This window comes from Lagenorhynchus albirostris, chromosome 15 (assembly GCF_949774975.1).
Source record: "Lagenorhynchus albirostris chromosome 15, mLagAlb1.1, whole genome shotgun sequence".
NCBI classification, from domain to species: Eukaryota; Metazoa; Chordata; class Mammalia; order Artiodactyla; family Delphinidae; genus Lagenorhynchus; species Lagenorhynchus albirostris.
In genome coordinates, this window is record NC_083109.1 from 50680099 (window position 1) to 50701703 (window position 21605).

Sequence of the window (21605 nt, forward strand, 5' to 3'; positions counted from 1 at the left end):
GCTTCTCTTGTTGCGGAGCACAGGCTCTGGGTGCACGGGCTTCAGTAGTTGCGGCACACGGGCTCTAGAGCGCAGGCTCAGTAGTTGTGGCGCACAGGCTTAGTTGCTCCGTGGCATGTGAGATCTTCCTGTTTCAGGCTCAATCCCATTTCCCCTGCATTGTCAGGCGGATTCTTAACTACTGTGCCACCAGGGAAGTCCCACCAGCACATAGATTTAAAAAATAATAAAAAAATTCTATGAAAGCGATTATAACTACAATGAACAGCAAAAGGATAAACATGAAGATGTAAAATAAGACCTCACAATCACAAAATATGGGGGAGGAAAGTAAGAAAATGCGGATCTTTTAGAATGTGTTTGAGCTTCTATGACTACCAGTTTAAAGCAAGTAGATACAGTTATGGGTTAACATACTTGAAAACCAGGGTAACCACAAATCAAAAACATGCAGTATATTCACAAAAACCAAACAGAAAGGAACTCAAGAATGATACAAAAGAAAACCATCAAGCCACAAAAGGAAAAACGAAAAGAAGAAAAGAACAAAGAAATACAAAGTCAACTGGAAAACACTGTTTAAAATGGCAATAAATACATACTTGTCAGTAATTATTTTAAATGTCAATGGACTAAATGTTCTGATCAAAAGACACAGAGTGGCAGATTGGATAGTAAAACAAGAACCTACAACAGACTGCCCACTTTAGAGAGAAAGACACATTATAGATTGAAAGTGAGGGAATGGAAAAAGATATTTCATGCAAATACAAATGACAAGAAAGCAGGGATAGCGATACTCAGACAAAATAGACTTTAAAACAAAGGCCATAGGGAATTCCCTGGCTGTCCATTGGTTAGGACTCGGTGCTTTCACTGCTGTGGCCCAGGTTCAATCCCTGGTTGAGGAACTAAGATCTCACAAGCCACATGGCGCAGCCAAAAAAAAAAAAAAAAGACCACAAAGAGAGAAAGAAGGACACTATATAGCAGTAAAAGGATCAGTACGAGAAGGAGATCTCACAGTCATTAACATATATATGCACCTAATATAGGAGCATCTGTATACATAAAACAAATACTAACAGACACAAAGGGAGAAATTAATGGGAGTACAATAATAGTAGGAGACTTTAACACCCCACTGACGTCAACGGACAGATCTTCCAGACAGAAAATCAGTGAGGCAACAGAGATCCTAAATGACACAGTAGAACAGTTAGACTTGATTGATATCTATAGGACATTAATTTAAAAAAACCCAGAATATACATTCTTTTTAAGTGTACATGGAACATTCTCTAGGGTAGACCACATAGTAGGACACAAAACAAACCTCAACAAATTTAAGAGAATAGAAATTATTTCAGGCATCTTTTCTGACCACAACAGCATGAAATAGAAATCAACCACAGAAAGAGAAATGAGAAAAAAAAGATTACACGGAGACTAAAGAACATGCTGTGAAATAACGAGTGGGTCAGTGATGAAATCAAAGAGGAAAAACAAAAAAAAAATTTTAAAAACCCTCAAGACAATGAAAACACAACCATACAAAATCTATAGCAAAAGCAGTCCTGAAAAGTTCATAGTGATACAGGCTTTCCTCAAAAAACAAGAAAAATCCCAAGTAAACCTAACCTACCACCTAAAAGAATTAGAAAAAGAAGAACAAACAAAAGCTAAAGTCAGTAGAAGGAAGGAATAATAAAGATCAGAGAGGAAGTAAATAGAGATTTAAAAATAGAAAAAAAATCAGTAAAACCAAGAGCTGTTTTGTTTTTAAAGGACAAACAAGATTGACAAACCTCTGGCAGGCTCACCAAGAAGAAAAGAGAGGGGAGCTAAATAAAATAAGAAATGAAAGAGGAGAAATAACAACTGATACCTCAGAAATATAAAAAATCATTTAAAAATATTATGAACAGTACATTCCAACAAAATGGACAACCTAGAAGAAATGGACAAGTTTCTAGGTATACATAGCCCACCAAAACTGAATCAAGAAGAAACAGATAATTTGAACAGACCAATCACTGGAAATGAAATAGAATCTGTAATAAAAAAGCTCCCTCAAAACAAAAGTGCAGGACCAGATGGCTTCACTGGGGGATTCTACCAAACATACAAAGAACTTAGACCTATTCTTCTCAAATGCTTCTAAAAGATTGAAGAGGGAACACTTCCAAAGTCAATCTATGAAGCCACCATCACCCTGATACCAAAACCAGACAAAGAAAATTACAGGCCAGTATCTTTGACAAATTTAGATGCAAAAACTCTCAGCAAAATATGAGCAAACTGAATCCAGCAACACATAAAAAAGATCATACATCACCATCAAGTTGGATTCATCCCAGGGTCACAGGATGGTTCAACATTTGAGAATCAGTCAGTGCGATTCACCACATCAACAAAAGAAAAGACAAAAACCACATGATCATCTCACTAGATGGCAAAAAAAGCATTTGACTGTCACCAAAGTGGGTATAGAGGGAACATATCTCAACGTAATAAAAACCATTTATGACAAACCCACAGCCAGCATAATACCAAACGGCAAAAAGCTGAATGCCTTTCCGCTAAATTCTGGAACAAGACAAGGATGCCCACTCTCACCACTTCTAATTAACGTAGTATTGTAAGTCCTAGCCACAGCAATTGGACAAGAAAAAGAAATAAAAGGTATCCAGATTGGAAGAGGTAAAATTATCATTATATGCAGATGACGTGATTCTCTGTGTAGAAAACCCTAAAGGCTCAGCACAAAAACTATTAGAACTGATAAATGAATTCGGTAAGGTAGCAGGATACAAGATTAATATACAGAAATCTGTTGCATTTCTTTACCCTAACAATGAAATATCAGAAAGAGAAAGTTTAAAAAAAAAATCCTGTTTAAAATCACACCCCTCCCACCAAAAAAAAATAAAACAACTTAGGAATAAACCTGACCAAGGAGGTGAAAAACTTATATGTTGAAAACTATAAAACACTGATAAAGCAAATAAAAAATGATTCAAGAAAATGGAAAGTTATCCCATGCTCTTGTATTGGAAGAATTAATATAGTTAAAATGGCCATACTGTGCAAACCAATCTATAGATTTATTGTGATCCCTATCAAATTACCCACGACAATTTTTCACAGAGCTAGAACAAATAATCCTAAAATTTACATGGAACCACAAAAGACCCAGAATTGCCAAAGCAATCCTGAGGAAAAAGAACAAAGCTGGAGGCATAACTCTTCCAGACTTCAGACAATACTACAGAGCTACAGTAATCAAAACAGTGTAGTATTGGCACAAAAGCAGACATATAGATCAATGGAATAGAATGGAGAGCCTATAAGTAAACCCACACACCTATGGTCAATTAATCTTCGACAAAAGAGGCAAGAATATGCAATAGAGAAAAGACAGTCTCTATAGCAAGTGGTGTTGGGAAAGCTGGACAGCTGCATGTAAATAAATGAAGTTAGAACACTCCCTCCCACCATACACAAAAACAAATTCAAAATGGCTTAAAAACTTAAATATGGGCTTCCCTCGTGGCGCAATGGTTGAGAGTCCACCTGCCGATTCAGGGGACATGGGTTCGTGCCCCGGTCTGGGAGGATCCCACATACCGTGGAGTGGCTGGGCCCGTGAGCTATGGCCGCTGAGCCTGTGCGTCCAGAGCCTGTGCTCTGCAACGAGTGAGGCCACAACAGTGAGAGGCCCGCGTACCGCAAAAACAAAACAAAAAAAACTTAAATATAAGACACAACACCATAAAACTCCGAGAAGAGAACATAGACAAAACATTTTCTGACATATGTGGAATCTAAAAAACAGTACGAATGAACTTATTTACAATACAGAAACAGACTGACAGACATAGAAAACAAACTTATGGTTACCAGAGGCAGGGGGGTGAGGTGGAGGGATAAATTAAGAGTTTGGGATTAACAGATCCACATTACCATATATAAAGTAGAGAAGGGTTTACTGTATAGCAGAGGGAACTATATTCAATATCTTATAATATTGAAATATACTGTAAGAATCAATAAAGGATGTATATGTGTATAACAGAATCACTTTGCTGTACATCTGAAACTAACACAATATTGTAATTCGATTTTTAAAAAACAGGTAAAAAACAAAGCAGGGTCATAAAAACAATATAGACGGACCTTGAACCTTTCGTAAAACATAAACTTAGGTTTGTTCACCAACCATTTGGTGGCTGGCCAACACCTTTTCTTGGTGGCTTGCTCCTCAGAGTTCTGTGGTGTTTTTATTTGGAAGCTCTAGCCAAGATGCATCATTTGTGATTTCCTGTTTTCAAGTGGAACAAGAATGTAGGCTCTCAAAGCAGTGGGACTGCAGGGTCCTTCCCTGTCATTTTTCATAGTTGTCTTGCTCACACTTAATTTGTGTGCCATCTTTTAAAAACAATCTACCTTTATTGAGTATTCCCAAAGCACTCCAAGTGTGTTTCTTAGAGGGAGCTATTTTTTACGGTTTTCATATTCCTTTCATTAGTTAATAGTAGTATTTCTTTAATTTATGTAATCCTAACATTATATAAGTTACTGTCACAGCAGTATTAAGGTAGAGTGTCACCCATATCTGTGGGCCTGCCTGCAGATCAGTGTGGGGAGCACAAGCATGTTGCACTCATGCCTGCTGGCCTCCAATGTCCCGTCCTCTCTGGGCCCCCCTAGTGTGGTTTGCAGAGGGACTGACTGGGGAATGTCACTGACCTGCAGAGGTGGTCACCTAGGGGCGGGTTGAGAGGTCATGTAGAGGTGGGTGAGCCCTTCTGCTCTGGGGACCTGGAGGAGGGGAAGGGGCATTCCTTCTGACGTCCGATTGGGGCTCCAGTGAGAGGGCTCTCGGAGTCACCAGGCAGGAGGGCAGGGTACGTCCTGAACATCAGGTGCCCTCTTTGCAGCATGACGCGTGCTCAGGAAGGTCCAGAGTCAGCTCTGTCGTTTGTCATGCGCATCTGCCTACGATTCCAGGAGCTTCTTGGGGACGTGTGGGGCCCCCTCGTGGGGCCGAGCATGAGCCCTGGAGGCCAGGGTGTTTGCTTAGCCGGGGCCCGTAGTTACTGCGCGGGGTGGGAGTGACTTCATTTAGAGGCCTCAGCGCTTCTTTAACACTCCTCTCCCAGGGCCACCACAGTCCGGTACAAAGGGAGGAACCTGCGGATCAAAGCGCCCATGTGCCGTGCCCTGAAGAAGCTCTGTGACCCGGACGGTACGTCAGACACGGGCTGGGCCGGGCCGCGCACCTGGGGCTCACTCCTGTCGGGGAGGCTCGCTGTCTGGCTCCAGCTGGGCTGAGCTGGAACACGGCGGCCGAGCCTGCATGATCCAGTCCTGCCAGCAGCCAGCTCCTGGACCCGAAACCCCGTGTCATAGCGGTGTGTCCTCTCGTGAGTCAAGTCCAGCTCAGAAGTCCCAGCCGTCCTCAACGGAGCATCAGAGGTGTCAGGGCGAGTCTCCCATGGCCGGTCCGTGGCTCTGGTGTAGCAGATGTGCAGCTGGCCACGCTGGCACCTTTAGACCAGGTCCTTGCTGGGGCTCCTGCCAGTCCCACTTTCACTGAGGGCTGTTTGCCCCTTGCTCCTCTCTGGGTCCCTTAGCTGTCTGGCTGAGGACTTCACCTTCTCATCAGGGTCCGTCTGTGCCAGGCTCTCATGGCCCTTTCCTGTTGCAGGCTTGAGTGACGAAGAGGACCAGAAGCCAGTGCGCCTGCCCCTGAAAGTCCCCGTAGAGCTGCAGCCACGGAACAACCATGCCTGGGCCCGCGTGCAGAGCCTCGCACAGAACCCGCGGCTCAGGTAACACGCTATGCGTTTTGGGGGAGCGAGCTGCGAGGGACGGGGCTGGAGGGGAGGTGTTGGGTCCCTGGGTGAGCAGCAGATGCCACTCCAGTACTCTGACACCACCTGGGGGTAGTGTGGGGGATGCCTTTAGATTCAGGTAAAATTCACATAATACGGAATTAACTGTGAGCCCTTTTAAGGGGCCCGGTTCAGGGGTATTGGGTACCTTCACAGTGTTGTACAACTATGACCTCTCTCTAGTTCCAGAAATTTTCAGTCCCCCGAGAGGAAACCCCATGCCCACTAAACACTCACTGTGCATCCTCCTCCCACTCCCCAGGGCACCACTGGTCTACTTTCTGGCCCTATAGATTTGCCCATTCTGACATTTCATGTAAATAGAATCATATACTGGTCCTTTCTGTCTGGCTTTTCTCAGTGAGCATCATGGTTTCAGGGTTCATCCGTGTTGTAGCCTGCATCAGGACTTCATTCCTTCCATGTGTATTTTTATTTTCTTGGGTTTAATTGAGTCTAGAGCCGCCCTCTTGACCGCACAGGGAGCTGGTAGAAGAGAAGGGTGTGTTGTACCAAGGCCCCTGTCCTGGTTGAGACCTCATACTGTAAAGGGCACTCAGGATCTCTGTTACTTTTTCTTGCAGTTTCTCGTGAGTCTCCTGTTATCTCAAATTAAAGAGTTAGTTTTTAGAAAAGGAGCCAGCGGCTCTACAGGGACATTATGGCTCTGACCTTGAGACCCCCTGGCATCATCTTCCTGCCACAGCCCCTGGGGCTCCTAGAAGGTACCCTCACATCCCAGCCTCCCATTCCCCATCTGTCTTTTCTCTGTAGGATGATCGTGGAGCTCCATCGAAAGGTCTCCAGCCTCATCGAGTTCCTGAAGCAGAAGTGGGCACTTCATGAAGTGCGAGTTGTATCCTTTTCCTACTTAAAGCCACCCCCAGGCTCCGCAGCACCTGCTGCCTGAGAGTGAAGTCTCCTTCTCAGTCCTGGAATTGCAGCAGGGCCCCCAGGCGTGTAGCAGTTGTGCCGTGAGATGGTGTAGAACCAGAACTAAAACCCACAGCCCCTCATCCTCTGGGTTTTGGGTCTGAACCCCCTTTTTGACCTCCTTGCAGTGTTAGAACTCTGTCACAGCAGCCGTCCTTGCTGTAAGTGGCTGCCATCTGGCCCACAGGGTGTGGCCGAAGCATCCCTGCCAGCAGGTTGAACAAAGTGACCGAGGACAGCCCCACACCTCCATCTTTGTGTCCTTGGCTGGCTTGTAGCCCTGCCCAGTTCCCAGCTAGGAGGGTGAGTGTTGGGTGTGGAGCCCGGAAAGAAGGAAGTACCTGTCGTGTCTCCCCGCTGGACCTCAGGGTGTGAGCTGCTGCTGCAGGTGGTTCCTTGACGGTGCGCTCAGCGGAAGACGTTTGAGGAGCAGCAGCTGCAGGACTCGTTCATGGAGCCATCGCAGGAGAAGGTGGCACTTCACCTGTTCCCGGGGGAGAACTGCACCCTGACCCCGCTGCCGGGCGTGGCCCGAGTGGTACACTCAAAGGCCTTCTGCACGGTGCACTGGCAGGAGGGTGGCCGGTGCAAGCAGAGCACCAAGGACACCCACTCGCTGCCCCCAGCCCAGATCCTGGGCATCCAGAGCGGGCAGGGCACAGCCAGGGGCCAGCTGAAGTGCCCACGGGGCGGCGCCGAGGCCAAGGGCGGGGGGCGGCCCCCTCCCTCCACCGATGCTTTGCAGAGCTCTGGGGAGAGTTCCCCTGAAAGTGCACCTGGGGAGGGGGCTGCTGCAAGTTTTAGCAGCCCGGATGCCTCCGACAGGCTTCCCCCTGGGCTCCAGGATGCTGGTGGACAGCTTGAGAAGACCCCTGCGGCCGCTGCTGCAGAGGGTGGGGACGGCCCTGCCCGAGAGTCTGGGCCCCTGGCGTGTGCCTGTGGCCAGCTCCCAGACCTGGAAGATGAGCTCTCCCTCCTCGACCCCTTCCCCCGCTACATGAAGTCCTGTCAGGACCTCATCATCCCTGAGCAGTGCCGCTGCGCAGACTCACGGCCTTCAGGGTGCCCCTCCCCAGAGACCCTCGTCCCCAGCAGCGCAGAGGTGGCCGACCTCGCCCGGGCCAGGGCACCATCCCCCGTCCGCGTCCCTCCTGGCCCAGAGCCTCAGCCCAGCCCCGGGCTGCAGCCGGACGTTTGCACTAAAGACTTGGCGGACGCGCCTGCGGAGGAACCCCAGGAGAAGGCGAGCCCCTTGGACCCCCCGCCACCTCAGGGTCAGCCTGCCGTCAAGCCTCCGAAGGACGTCCCTGCCAGCCGGTTCGCCCAGCAGCTCCGCGAGGAGGGCTGGAACCTGCAGACCTCTGAAAGCCTCACGCTGGCTGAAGTCTACCTCATGATGGGCAAGCCCAACAAGCTGCAGCTAGAGTACGACTGGCTGGCAGTGCTGGGCCCTGAGGGCCAGGCCCTGGGAGGGCAGGCCCAGGGCTCCCGGGCCGGCTCCCCGCCTACCACCTTCCACAAGCAGCGCCTCCTCAGCTGCCTCCTGAAGCTCATCTCCACCGAGGTCAACCCCAGGCTGGTAAGTGTGGGTCAGAGCATGGCCCTTTTGGCCCCCCAAGGGCTCGCGGCTGGGTGGCTGGGGTCCAGAGAGGAAAGACCGGCCTTGTGGCAGGTGGTCTGGGGCCCCACAGGCTCCTTGGAGGAGGTGGTCTGGGGGTCGCCTTTCGTTCCCTGGAGTGGGCTGCACAGAGCACGTGGTTGGGGCTCCAGTTCCCTGCAGTGCAGGCCCTCGTCCCGTGGGGCTCACACGGGCTGCACCTTGCCCGGCTCCAGAGATGCCACTGAGCCCAAGTATGTGGGCCGAGGGGACAGAGCCTGGGACAGAGGCGCAGAGGTGAGGTGGCAGCCATGGCCAGGAGCCGAGCTGGGCTGGGAGCGTTACAGGTTTCTGCAGCAGGAACGGCGAGGTCGAGTGTGTGCTTTGGAAAGGCCATCCTTGGAGGCCAGTGGGGGTGCAGCCTGGGTGCAGGGAGTGGAGCTGGGAGGGGCTGCACTGGGTGGGCTGCGCCCAGGAGACCCTGTCAGGAGGTGGCTGGTTGGAGTGGTCTCAGGTTCCTTGAGAGGCTCCTGTGGGGGGCAGTGGCTGCTATGGCCCAGGGAAAGGGCACCCGGCCAGGTGGGCCTGGCCACGGCTTGTAACTGCCCCCCCACCCCTGCTCCTGGGAGGCCGGCCAGCAAAGCCCACACGTGGGCTGGAAGGTGCTGCAACCGGAAAGTCTAGTCCGCTCTCTGGGCACAAGAGCAGCGTACTGAGGCAGGTCGATCCCGAAAGATGCGTGTGCACTAGAAGGTGAGGCTCACAAGTTCCAGGAGGAGGCGCCGAAGCTCAGCGTGGTGGCCTCACAGGAGTGGGGCTCGGGTCACAGTCAGAACCAAACTTGAGGTGCACCCATGTCACCGCTGTGACGGGTACCTGCCTCCTGCTCCCCGAGGCAGACAGCACGTGGTCTGTGTTCTGCCCTTCCCGGAGCCTCTGCCCTAGGCTCCTGCCCACCATCTTCTGGCGGCACTCAGCAGAGCTCATGGTGGGGAAAGAGCGCCACGTGGGACCAGTTCTCGTGGGGGTGGGTGGGGCCCGAGGGCCAGCAGTGGACTTTGGATTCAGGTGTGGATGTGACCTGCGGGCAGGCATGGGCAGTATTGCAGTGACTGGACAGAGATGATGAGTTTAAAACACTTTTTCAAGTTTGGCTTTTGGAGGGGTCAGGAGCAGAGATGGGGAAGACCGGAGCGTGTCCAGACCCCTAGGGAAGGAGGCCAGGCCAGGCCGGCTCCTAAGGATGCGGGAGTTCTGGTACACGGCCGAGGTGCTGGCCTTGGCCTCAGCCTCAACTGGGAGAGGAGAGTAGAGCAAGTTGGAAGTGCAGAGTATGCAGAGCAAGGCGCTCAGATCTGTGGTTCCTGAAGCGGGGTCCCCGGCCAGCAGCCTTGGCATCACCTGGGAACTCGTTAGGGATGCAGGTTCTTGCAGCCCAGGAGATTGTTTTGACGAGACGCCCCCACCCCCATGCCCTGTTTGGTGATTCTGATGCAGCTCAGGTGTGAGAATCCCTTGCTCAAGGCCCCAGGAGAAATAGAGGACCTTGAATTAGAGATGGCCTGCCTGGCCAGGCGGCCCCTCCCTGCGATATCTCTGTAGGTGGGACGCTGACAAACAAGTGCAGCGATGGCCGCCCCGCCCCAGGAGGCTGACGGGCACTCAGGTGGGAGGTGGGGGTGTCGAGATCCAGTGAATGGAGTAGGAAGGGACACAGCAGGGGTCCCAGGGAAAGGAGAAGGTGGGTCAGGCCAGGACGAAGGGCATGGGAGACACAGAAAGAGGTGCAGGGTAGGTGGGGCTGGGTGAGAGCATGGGGAGTGGGTGCTGGGAAGAACTGAGGGGGCGGGGCAGGACGGTGGAGTCATGGGAGAGAACAGGTGAGTAGAAGGGGTGCCTCTATGGCCGAGGAGCCCAACACTCAGTGACAGCCAGGAGAGTGGAGGCAGCGGCCTCAGGTAGGGGCCCACGAAACCCCTGAGGTGGAGGTTTTGACTAAGCAGAGGACTCCTTGGCTGTGATTGTGTTTGATTTTAGAAATTAATCTGTATTTCCTTCCTCTGACTCACAATCAGAAGAAGCTTTAAGAAGGAGAGTCCCTGTCGCTTGCCACTCAGCCTCCCCTCCCGTCAGTGCAGGGGTACGCCCTGTCCGTGCCACTGCAGCAGTGAACGCAGAAGTGCTCCTGGAGGACAGCGGTTGTTCCCCTGAGGGCCTGGGGGCACCAACCTGTGCGTCATGGAGTATGACCCTGGGTCCTTTGCTGTCCTGTCACACTCCACAAGCATTGTTCCGTGCTGAGTTTGGCCAATGTTTTGGCCCGTTTCTGTCCCAGGCTCCAGAAGCGAACACTGGCTCCACGGCCTCAGTGAGGCCCATCCAGGAGGAGCAGTCGACGACGCCCCCGGGGAAGGTGGTGACTGTCAGCACCCGCAGCCCACGCTGCCCTCGAAACCAGGCTGCCCTCCGTCACGGCAAGACCTTCTCCCCCAGCTCCACACCTTGCTCCTCAGGTGAGGCTCAGACAGCCACAGGCACCCTCCTGGGTCCTTGCTGGGCGTTGCAGGCTACACAGAGCTGAGAGCTCTGGGCTGCCTGAGGCCTCGCCCCACTCAGTCAGCTGCAGTCCAGCGGATGGTGTGGGGTACAGAAATCACTGCCTCCTCAAGGGGAGGGTGAGCACAGGGCCCGTCACAGAGGCTCTGGGGTCCTGGGTGCGGGAGCCGACAGGAAACATAGGGGACCCTTGCCAGTCTGGTCACTTTGGGGGATCTGGCTTTGTGAGGTCAACAGCAGCCTCCATATCATGCCGAGTTGGTGGCTTAAAGCATGAGAAAGGTTGGTTCTTTCTGAGTCTTACAGGGACTGTTTTTCTTTACATCTAAAGTATTAGAATAAAGAAACCTTCAGTTAAAGGATACCCCCGCAGTTGAACACAAGTCTTAGAAAGAAAGATGGGCTTACCTGCTGGTCCATGGTTGTATCTAGGAAGTAATTTAAATTCAGCGTCCTTTTTTGGGTTACGTGGCACATAACCCTAGGATAAACATGACTCGTTTCTCTGAGTCATCAGTTTACTTGCTTAGTATTTTTCTTTTAATAAAACAGGTTGTCATGGCTAGAATAGTTAATTCTGCATGAATTTTAAAGAATAAGCTGCTGTGGTGTCAGGCTCCCCACCTCCTGCAGTTCTTGTTTTCCATTTCCCTCCTGACCTTTATCCTGTTTCCTTGCTGTGGCTCACGAGGGGGCAGCAGCAGACTCTGAATCGGTTGTCTTTAAGGCAAAGGTGCGTTCCTCAGGCGTCAACCAGTGGTGGGCTAGCTGGGAGCCTGTATAGTCTTCGCCGCCTCCCTCTGGCTTTAAAGTTTTGTAATTCTGTGAACTCTTAAATATCCACACTCTTCCTCAATCGAGGATGCTTTTAGCCCAGTGCGCCTGCAGTGCTAGAATCCAGACAGGTGCTTAAAAGACCTGGTCTCTGGACTCTGTGCGTGTTGATTTACCCTCACAGATTTGCAAATAAAGAATAAAGAAAGGGGACCCGTCCCTACCATGAAGTGAGGGTGCTTTGCAGCAGCGCCTATGATGATGAGAACAGCAAGGAGAGTCCCCAGATAGTAGTTCCTAAATAAATATTTTCTGTCTTTTTATCTCTAGGTCTGTTTTCTGTATGATTAGAGATTTAGACCAAGGATCAGCAGACCGTGGTCCACAGCCTGCTTGTTGTAAATGAAGTTTTATTGGCACATGGCCACATCCAGTGGCTCACGTGGCTGCCTTTGTGCTGCAGCCGTAGAGCTGAGTTCAACAGAGACTGTGAGGCCCTCAAGGCTGATTTTTGTTGTCTGTCCGTGTCCAGAGAACATTTGCTGACCTCTGGTCTGCACTAGATGATCTGGAAGGTTCTTCTAGCTCTGAAAAGTCTTTGAAGGTGAATCTGCCCTTCCCACTGAGATCAGAGATCAAGGAAAGCTCTGATCTGCTTACATGGTGGGAACTAGAATTTCAGGGAGAAAGGGAGAAAAGCAGATTTTTACAGCACTGAGATATAGGAAATTCCCTTTAAGGACACCAGAGAGGCCGTCAAGGATTCCTTTCTGATTTTCTTCCCGGTGGAACCCCTCCCATGCGGGAGGCGTTGCTGGGTGAGCGCCATTGTATCTGTTCTCCCTTCTTCTTCCCTAGGTTTGAGAAACCCCCCGAGGCCCCTCTTGGTGGCTGGTCCCTCCAGTGCCGGAAGTGGTGACTCAGATGGTGGCCTTTTTGCTGTCCCGACAACTTTGCCACCCAACAGCCGACACGGGAAGCTCTTCTCTCCCAACAAGGAAACAGAATTGACGTTCCGTCAGCATCTGAACTCCATCAGCGTAAGTGGGGCCCACACCTCCCTGCTGCTGGCCTGCCCCATGTGTGTGGAGAAAACACTCTCAGGGTCAGTACTGTCTTCCTCACAGATGCAGTCGGATTTCTTCCTGCCAAAGCCCAGGAAGCTGCGGAACCGGCACCTGCGGAAGCCGTTGGTGGTCCAGGTCAGGAGCCCATCCACGTCTGCGTGTGCCTGGCCTCAAGGGCTGGCCTCTCCCTCCCACCAGCTGAGCTGCCCAGGACACGCTAGTGTCCTCCTGTGTCTCAGGTTTTCATGTGAAGTGGGGAGAATCCCTGCCCCTTCTTTTCTTCTTTCTAGCAGGATAAAGTAGTAACAGTGACCCTAACTGTACCTGAAAATAAAGGTAATCTTGGTACAGCATGAAAACCGCTTGCAAAAAAGACAGAAAGTTCTTGGTATTTGGGTTCCAAGGATGTTCCAGATTGGAATATATGTGAGGACGCTCAGAATATCTGTTTATAAGTATGTAGTAAATGGAAGCAGTTGGCAAGGTATATGGATTGACCAGAGGCCAGACCTCTCCCAAGCTGGTAATGAACTCTGGGAGGACCTGTGGATGCCACCTGCAGACCCAGAGGGGTGATCCAGGGATGAGAGGCACAGAAGAAAGAGGGCATTTTTATTTGGAGGTGAAAAGATAACAGAGGTGAAGCTGAAATAACTATGGGCCTGGAAATTTATGAATGTTTTTGAATTAATGCATAGGTCTCCTTTTGTTAGACTCAGAAATCTCTTCCTCTCTTGGAAGTAATTTATTTAGAAATGAGAGATTGCATGACAGATCTCAGGAAGGAAAATTTATTCCAAGTCCCACAGGTTTTTTTGTGCAGGCTAATTCAATGTTAGGGCATTTAATTTTGGTATATTTGGTTAAATACATTAAGCATCCGTCCTGGGCATGGGAGCACACTCCCTGGCTGAGAGGATACCTCACGGCCCAGGGTCGCAGCCATGGTGCCCTCAGCTGCCTATTGTTGTTTTGTTTGTAAACAGCTTTATTGATATATAATTCACATACCATGAAGCCTACCTGTTTAAAGCGTACAGTTCAGGGTTTTTAGTATATTCACAGGGGTGTGCAGCCCCCACTGCTGTGTCATCACCCCAAACAGAAGCCCGGCCTGTTACCTGCACCGCCCCTTCCTCAACCCTTGAGCCACTTCCTGTCTTTAGGGATCACATAATTTCACATAAATGGAATCACACTTCATATGTGGTTCTTTCACTTACTGTTTTTATAAAAAGTTTCATGGGCATGTGGCCACGGTACTTCATTTCCCTGCTGTCCACGGCTGCTTTCACACCACCGGGGCGCACTTGAGTAGCTGTGACAGAGACCGCGAGGCCCAGAGCCTAAAGGATCTCCCACCTGGCTCTTTCAAAGAGGCGTGAGGCTGGCAGGGGACACCAGGGCCTGTCACCTCGTGTACAGTCACCCTGTTGCCTTGCGGCACCTGGTAGACCCTTGGGGAGCCCCAGTGGGGCGAGAGCCCAGCTGTACGCCCAGAGCTGCAGTGCCTCTGGACACTTTCAGCCTGAGAGATGCTTTCTGTCAGTGCTTCACCTCAACAGCTAACAGTGTTGGCAGTGAACTCCATTTCCTCTTAGGTGGTAGTCGTCACACCATGAAGGCGCCCTGAGCACATTGGGACCTGATGTTTCACACATGGGAGCCCTGGGCGTGTGACAGGGAGGAGCAGGCACCAGACCGTGGATGGGGTGGAGAGCCGCATGGCCTTGGCCCCCTGCGATACAGGCGGCAACTTGATTTTGTTCACCCAAACAAGGGATATCTCGTAACAGTCCATATCAAGTGGTTATAAATATTTATAGGACTAGTTGCATTCCAGCCAAATCCAGATGTTCTAAATAAAAGGTGGATTGTTCTGACATTCCCCCAGTTTTCCCTGGGGAGCTTCAATTCCCTAGGTTCTTTTTAGAGAGAACCCAGTGTTTAGGGGTCTGGGGTCTACAGAGCACAGCCATCCTCAGACTGTCTTGGAAGCCCTTGTGTCAGCAACTCTAGAACCAGAACCCCCATCTGGCTACACTCAGTTTCCTCTTCTCTAGAACATTCCTTTACAATCCAGCACTAGTTTCCTGGGTGATTTTTGGTATTGGGGTCTTTCCATCACCTTAATATTGCCAATTTTCCCTCCACAGAGAACACTGCTTCCTAGACCGTCTGAAAACCAGTCCCACAATGTCTGTTCCTTCTCCATCCTGTCGAATTCTTCCATAACTGGTAAGTGCCGGGGCTTCTCAGGGAAGCTTTCGCTCCTTACGTGCGCGGCCCCGTCTTTGGGAATTGCAGGCATTTGTTTCTGTGGCCCTTTGAATGACATTTCAAGCCTTCCTGGGTCTGTTCTATCAACATGGGCAGCGGTGTGGGCAGGCGTGGTCCCCTGACTGGTGGTCCACAGGCAGCTTCCTCCCAAGGTGGGCTCATACGGCCCTGGTTGGGGTGCTCCGCTTGGTTCAGTTTAGAGAAGGGTCTGTGGTCCACCCCATCCATGACATATTCTTGTCAGGCGTTTTATGGATCAGACGTGTCCTTAGGGTGTGCGACTCACGCTTTCATTTGGTCTGTAAGCTCAGTGGGGCCCTCACACTTTGCAGTAAATCTTACACAGTGAGACTCCTTCAGTGAAACACACATTCCATGACTTACCTTTTTATCAGTCTTGATTTTCACAAGACCCAGACAATTGCTCATTCTCACACCTACTTTTCAATGGCAGCCTGCTAGGAAGGAGCCTGCTTGCAGAGGCAGCACCTTGATCCTAGTCTGGTGCTCTGACCCCCTCAGAGGAGCCTGTAGCTCAGCTCAGGTGTGACAGACCCTTAAAGGGCTGTTCCCGTGGGCTGACAGTAGTGACCACAGCCATTCAGCAGCCCCCAGGAAGCACAGTGGTGCCGCTGTCACGGACGACAGTGGTTTCTCCCCACCGGGGCCCTGTGTGACCATTAACTTCCCCAAGTTAGCAAGTGTTGGGACGTTTGGTGGTTTCCAGCTCGGCTTCCATGATCCGGACGGTGGCCATGAAGGGGAGCTCGTGCAGCCCCCGCCGTGTGGCAAGAGGCCATCAGCTCATGTGCCTGACGCGTCTGCTTCCACTCTCATCCTCACAGGGAGAGGCTCCTTCCGGCCCATTCAGTCCTCCCTGACCAAAGCGGCTCTGTCCCGGCCGATTGTGCCCAAGGTCCTGCCACCCCAGGCCCCAGGCCACCTGGCCAGTAAGTCTCTGCGACTCTGCCCTGGCATGAAAATGAGGCCTGCACATGGGCTGTCCCCTCTGGGGCGCGTTTCAGGACGTCAGGAGACAAAGACTTGCACGTTGCTTCTGTTGCCAGGCGCTATCGACTTAGCAGCTAAAAGCGCCGGCATCATCCCTGGGAGCCCCCTCCCCGTCCTGGATGCCGATGGCTTGTCTGGCATCTCCCCGCTGTCTTCAGATGAGGTGACGGTGACTGTCTCGGGGCAGGACTCCACCGGCACCCACCAGAATGGAGACCCCATCCCCGCTGTAGGGGTGAGTGTGTTTAGAAGGGCTTCTCTGAGCTGCCACCAGCTTTTGGGATGGGATGGTCAGTCTCCAGTCCTGGTTTGAAAGCCAAGGCCATGAGCTGAGGTCGTGCTGGACTCCAGCTCTGCCTCTGGAGGGGACGGGCCTGCTGAGCGAGAGGAGCGTCACTGAACAGGGAAGTCTCAGCCTGAGTGAGACCATGTGGCGCAGCGGGTGGGGTGGGCTTGCCATGTGACCCAGGGAATCCGCAACTAAGATGGGCATGGAGGTCTGCCCGCAGTGAAGGTAGCCGGCCTGAACAGGAGGTCTGCCTGCAGCGAAGCCGGCCTGAACAGCAATGTCACCAAGTTGGCTGTCAGTCTACCCCTGACTCCCTGCTACTTGGGTGCTGCTTCAGCGGGCCCTGCTCTGCAGCCCCGCCAGCACTCCAGCTCCTCTGGTTCCTCCACCTGTTTGAGGGCTGCCTGAGGTGGGCAGGGCAGGCGGCCACTTAGGACAGCAGAGCCCAGCCCTGCCTGAGGACCCTGAGGTCGACCTCTTGCTAGGACTGGAGTTGATTGTGAATTGACAAATGGTCTCAAGTTTGCGGATGTGGGGGCGCACATTCTGAGAGCAATGGGCTTTCCTGTGCTCCCAGGGAAAGCTCTCCAGCCTACACCCCCGTGCTCCTGCCTGTTAGGAGCCGTGGGGTGGATGGCACTCCTCAGGAGCCAGGTGCTGGACCAGCGCTCACTGGCATATTCCTGGTGTTCTCGTAGGGCACAAGCGACCCGTTCATCAGTGTCCCCTCGAGGCAGGAGACGGTGGCAGACGGTTTCCAGGTAGAGTGTGCTGTTGGCTGCTGAGCAAAGTAGCTGCCCCAGGACCTCGTCCAGCGCTGGGCCCTACCCTCGTGGTCCTGCTCGTGGGCCCGGGCTTCCTCCTCATGATGCCCAGCGGCCGTCCTTCCCCGCACCTTGCCTCCTTGGTGCACATGCGGCTCCCATCTCAGGCTTCCTTTCTCCCCTCTCGGGCTGGCTGATTGAGACACAGTTCTGGAAGGACTAAGTTTTCTGGGCCGGGTAGGAGGAGGTCATCAGCTGGGGGTGGAAGCAGATCCAGGCCACCTCGGCCCGGCCTCCCAACTGTGCCATCCCTCAAGGGTTTCAGGAGAAGGAAGTTCCCTGAGTGTGTTTCTCGCTGGATGGATGAGTGACCGCTGGGGTCACTGCGTCTCTGTTGGTGTCCCCATCACTCAGTCACTGCTCTGCGGGACCAAGGTTGCTTTTTCATTGCTTGGTATGGACTGTCTGCTCTGTCGTGTCTCAACAGTATCTGTCTCCGCAGAACTCGCCCGTTCTCTCCTTATCCGAGCTGTCCAAGGCTCCTCTCCACAATGGGCTCTCCACACCATTGGCCTCGTCGGAGGCCTCCAGCACCCGGCTCTCTCCGCCCAACGTCTCTGCTCTGCTGGACATCTCCCTGCCCGGCCCGCCCGAGGACGTGCTCTCGCAGGGAGAGCCCGCCACGCAGATCAGCGACTCCATCATCGAGATCGCCATCAGCTCCGGCCAGTACAGTAAGGAGCAGGGTGCCTCTGCACAGCCCTCCTGGAGTCAGTTCTCCCAGGGGCCTTGACCTCCCACCTGAGTGTTTGCCAGCCTCCAGGCACCTTGCTGTCCAGCTGTCCTGGGTGTTGAGCCTCTGCACCTACAAGGCACTGCCCAGCCTTGGCAGGGGGAGCGCAGGCGGACAAGGCCTGTACAGGACCTGAGCCTGTTTGTGGTCTGGCAGGGCTGCCCCTGGCCTTGGGAGATAGAGCGGGCCCACGAGGCGTCTCCAGCCTGGGGATCAGGCAGGGCCGTTTCCTTGTCAGTTCTGAACCTGGGTTGGACACCTGCGGGGTTGTGGGTTTTAGGAGGGGTTGGACTGGTACCTGTGGGCCTTGGCTCCCCGAGCCTGTGGGGATGGTGCTGTGGGGCAGCGGTATGGTGGGCGCCAGCTGGTAGAGTTCAGACCGTGGATTCAGAGCTAATAGCTGGCAGCGTGTGGCCGTGGGCTGGTCACCGGCTCATTAGAGCCTGTTCTCCTTAGCAGTGTGTTGGGAGCCGCGGACATCTTGCAGGGCTGTCGTCAGCAGCAGGAGAGGGTGTAGGTGACGCCCTCAGCACAGGGCCTGCCTCCATCCGCTGTGGCCAGTGTCATTCTCTGAAGATGGGCACGGGTCCCTACTGTTGGGGGGCCCAGTGGGGTCCTGGGCCTCCCAGTTCAGCCGCGCATGCCACGCCACTCCATGGCCTTCTTGGTGGCAGGTGGGGGAAGTGGGGCTGTTCACCCCACATGTCAGCTCTGACCCAGATTTTGGTTGACAGGTGAAGGAGTCCCTCTTTCTCCAGCAAAACTGAACGGCAGTGACAGTTCCAAGAGTCTCCCCTCCCCGTCCAGCAGCCCCCAGCCAGACTGGATCGCCTCCCCGACCCACGACCCCCAGTGGTGCCCCAGCGACCCCACGGACTCCTCACTCAGCAGCTTGTTTGGTGAGTCTCTGTGGAGGGCAGCCGGAACAAGCAGAGCCAGAGTCTGGACTCTCCACGCTTCTGGCAGAGGGCCCCTCCAGGGCTGTTCCTTGGTATTTAGGGGTTTTTTCTGCATCAGTTACATGTGGGAAAGTGCCCAGGCCCCAGTGTGCAGGTCACTAGGCTTTGGCAGATGTGTAAACCCCGTAACCATGGCCACGTCCATCCTGCGGTCAGTCCCTTGTGCCCCTCCCCGCAGGCTCACTGACAAGGGCAGGGTGGAAGGAGCTGGCGTGTTGCGCCCTCTTTGCTCCCCTCCTTCTGTTCTGTGGTGGCACGGCAATGACAGATCGGAGCCTTCACAGGATGTGTTCATCCTCGTCACCACCGGTGCCTGTGGGACAGGAAGGGGCTGTTAGGGAAAGACGCACCAGCTTTGGTTTCCTGCACAGAGGAGTTTCTGAGGCACATCTGGGGTCCGTGCACTTTGCATTTGTAGAGAGCAGCCAGGGTGTGCACCCTGGTGTGGAGCGTGCTGTTTGCTGACCAACTGGGTCAGCACCGTGTGGGAGCACCACACCTGAAGGCCCCAAACAAGCCGGGGCTCTGGTCTGGGTGGTGCGGGAGAGCCAGCCCCCAATGCGCATTGCCTGCTCAGAAAGTCACAGAGAGCAGTGCAGACTCTGCAAAGTCGAACAGAAATCATGAGAAATTGGAAACAACCTTACATTGAGGTAGCAGTGGTGACCAGACAGTGGAACACTGTGGGGCCCCTAGAAAAATGAGATAGACTTTCCCAAGGCTCACCATTGGAGGAAAGGCAGGTATGGCCTGATGCCTCCGTCTGGAGCACCGTGCCCATGCAAGCAACGAGATGCCTGCAGGGCCCAGCCGGGCCTCCCTGGACCAGTCCAGGCCTAGCCAGCTCAGGGCCTCTCCTTCCTCTCTGCAGCAAGCTTCATCTCCCCAGAGAAGAGCCGGAAGATGCTGCCAACCCCTGTCGGAACCAACAGCGGCACCTCCCTTCTGGGCCCCAGCCTGCTGGATGGCAACTCTCGCGACTCGTTTGTGTCCCGGTCCCTGGCTGATGTCGCCGAGGTAAGCGCACGACCTTTCCCCCAAGCCTGGGTGCCAGCCTCCATCCCAGAGCTGCCAGACCCTCTGGCAGACCCGTGTGGTTACTCAGAACTGCTCACCAAGATTTACATGTCAGGAGCCGTCATGGACAGAGCCCAGCCTCTGACTGCTCCTGAGAGGGAATCTCTGCCAGTACTGGCCCGGCATTTGTCCCACTGGCAGCAGGTGACAGACCCTGAGTCAGGGCTGAGCCCGGGGCTCTGAAGGCAGCTCTGGGTCTTGTGTATCCTCCACCAGCTGTGTGACCTCGGGCAGGGACTCTGTGTCCCCCTGCTCAGTCTCCTGATCTGCAGAGGAGAAGAGGCAGTAGTGGCGGTGCCATCGTTGCTGCCACCTGACAGAGGGGACCCTTGAGCAGCATCTTGGTGTCGTTGCTCGTGGCTGACCTGCCGAATGGAGGGAGGGCTGCTGCAGAGGCTCCTCTGCGATCACGTGATGACCCGGGAGTCATGCTGTGGCAGTGTGTCACCCCCATGTTCTGCCTGGAATGCAGCATCCCTCTTTTCTTTGTCCAGGCCGCTGCCTCACACAACCACCCAGGCCTCCATCCCACTAGGTTTGAGTGGTATCTGTGGGCAAGTAGGGCTGAGGGAGTGAAGACGGGTACATTTAACTAAGACTCCAGGCGTGAAGTAACAGGTACTGTAGGAGTTTAGACAGAGGCTGTGCTGAGTGGAGAACCTAAGTCTAGAATGCCCCTGGCCCAACCCCCAGCTCATTGTTGAAGTCCTAGAGCAGCATCTCCCCAACACCGGCTCCCTGGGCTGTCAAGGCACTTGTGGGGGGCCCTCGAGCATTTCATAGTCGATACTTGGGGGGAACCTGGATCAAACAAAGCTCACACAGCTGCTTCCCAGGATGCCTCAGCTTCTCGGTGTCCGGACGTAAATCTCGAGATCCGAGGGGATTTTGAAAACAAATTTCAGTTTTTTTGAAATTTCTTGTAGTTAAAAAGTTTAAAGTTCAGTCCATCCTGTGCTCTACTCAGAATTTTCCGAAGGCTTCTCATCTGTATTTGTTCATTACATCAAGCAGTTTGTTAATGAATATTAATTGAGGGCCTACTAGATGCCGGGCACTGCTACAGGCCCAGAATGGACAAATTAAAGGCCCCATCCCCATGAGGCCGACAGTCCGGTGCTGGAGGTGCGGGAGGAGACAGTAAACTCCCTGCCTCTGCCCACAGGACAGTCCTGATGCGTGAAGCCCCACTGTGCACACTCTGGTCTCCTCTACTCTCTGCCTTACTCACTGTCACATCCACCATCTTTCTTGTTTCTTGAACAGCCGGCTGTTCCCACCTTAGGGCCTTTGCACCTGCTGTTTCTTCTCACGGGAATGTGCTTCCCTCGTGGCTTTACATGACTTGCTCCCACACTTTTGCTCACACCCCGCCTCAGAAAACCCTCCTCTGACACGCAAGCCCGTGGCAAACTCTCTCCTCCACTTCTGTCTCCTTCAGGCCACCCCACAGTCCCTAGTTCTGCTGCCTTCCCTCTGCCTCTCTGTCCACTGACCGTCCTCCCCGGGGACCCACCACTCTGACCCGACAGCTGGGCGGCCGGGCTCACAGTGCATACTTGTCCACAGAGCGAGTGTTCGCAGTGATGGAGGTGATTCTGAGGT

At 53.1% G+C, this 21605-nt stretch overlaps 1 protein-coding gene across 6 annotated transcripts in view; it reads left to right on the forward strand.

Annotated features, from left to right (window-relative positions):
- Positions 1-21605, forward strand: part of CRAMP1 (cramped chromatin regulator homolog 1) — a 64156-nt gene that overhangs the window by 42250 nt on the left and 301 nt on the right. Inside the window, exons 7-20 of one of the 6 annotated variants that reach the window (XM_060123720.1) lie at positions 5166-5251; positions 5714-5837; positions 6675-6756; positions 7246-8412; positions 10766-10943; positions 12619-12800; positions 12888-12962; positions 14984-15065; positions 15953-16057; positions 16175-16353; positions 17106-17168; positions 17674-17905; positions 18699-18863; positions 19795-19940. In XM_060123720.1, the coding sequence (XP_059979703.1) occupies positions 5166-5251; positions 5714-5837; positions 6675-6756; positions 7246-8412; positions 10766-10943; positions 12619-12800; positions 12888-12962; positions 14984-15065; positions 15953-16057; positions 16175-16353; positions 17106-17168; positions 17674-17905; positions 18699-18863; positions 19795-19940 (2866 nt within the window). Of the gene's footprint in view, positions 1-5165; positions 5252-5713; positions 5838-6674; positions 6757-7245; positions 8413-10765; positions 10944-12618; positions 12801-12887; positions 12963-14983; positions 15066-15952; positions 16354-17105; positions 17169-17658; positions 17906-18698; positions 18864-19794; positions 20676-21605 lie in introns of those variants that run through there. The other 5 variants (XM_060123717.1, XM_060123718.1, XM_060123716.1 and 2 more) reach the window with 5 other exon arrangements.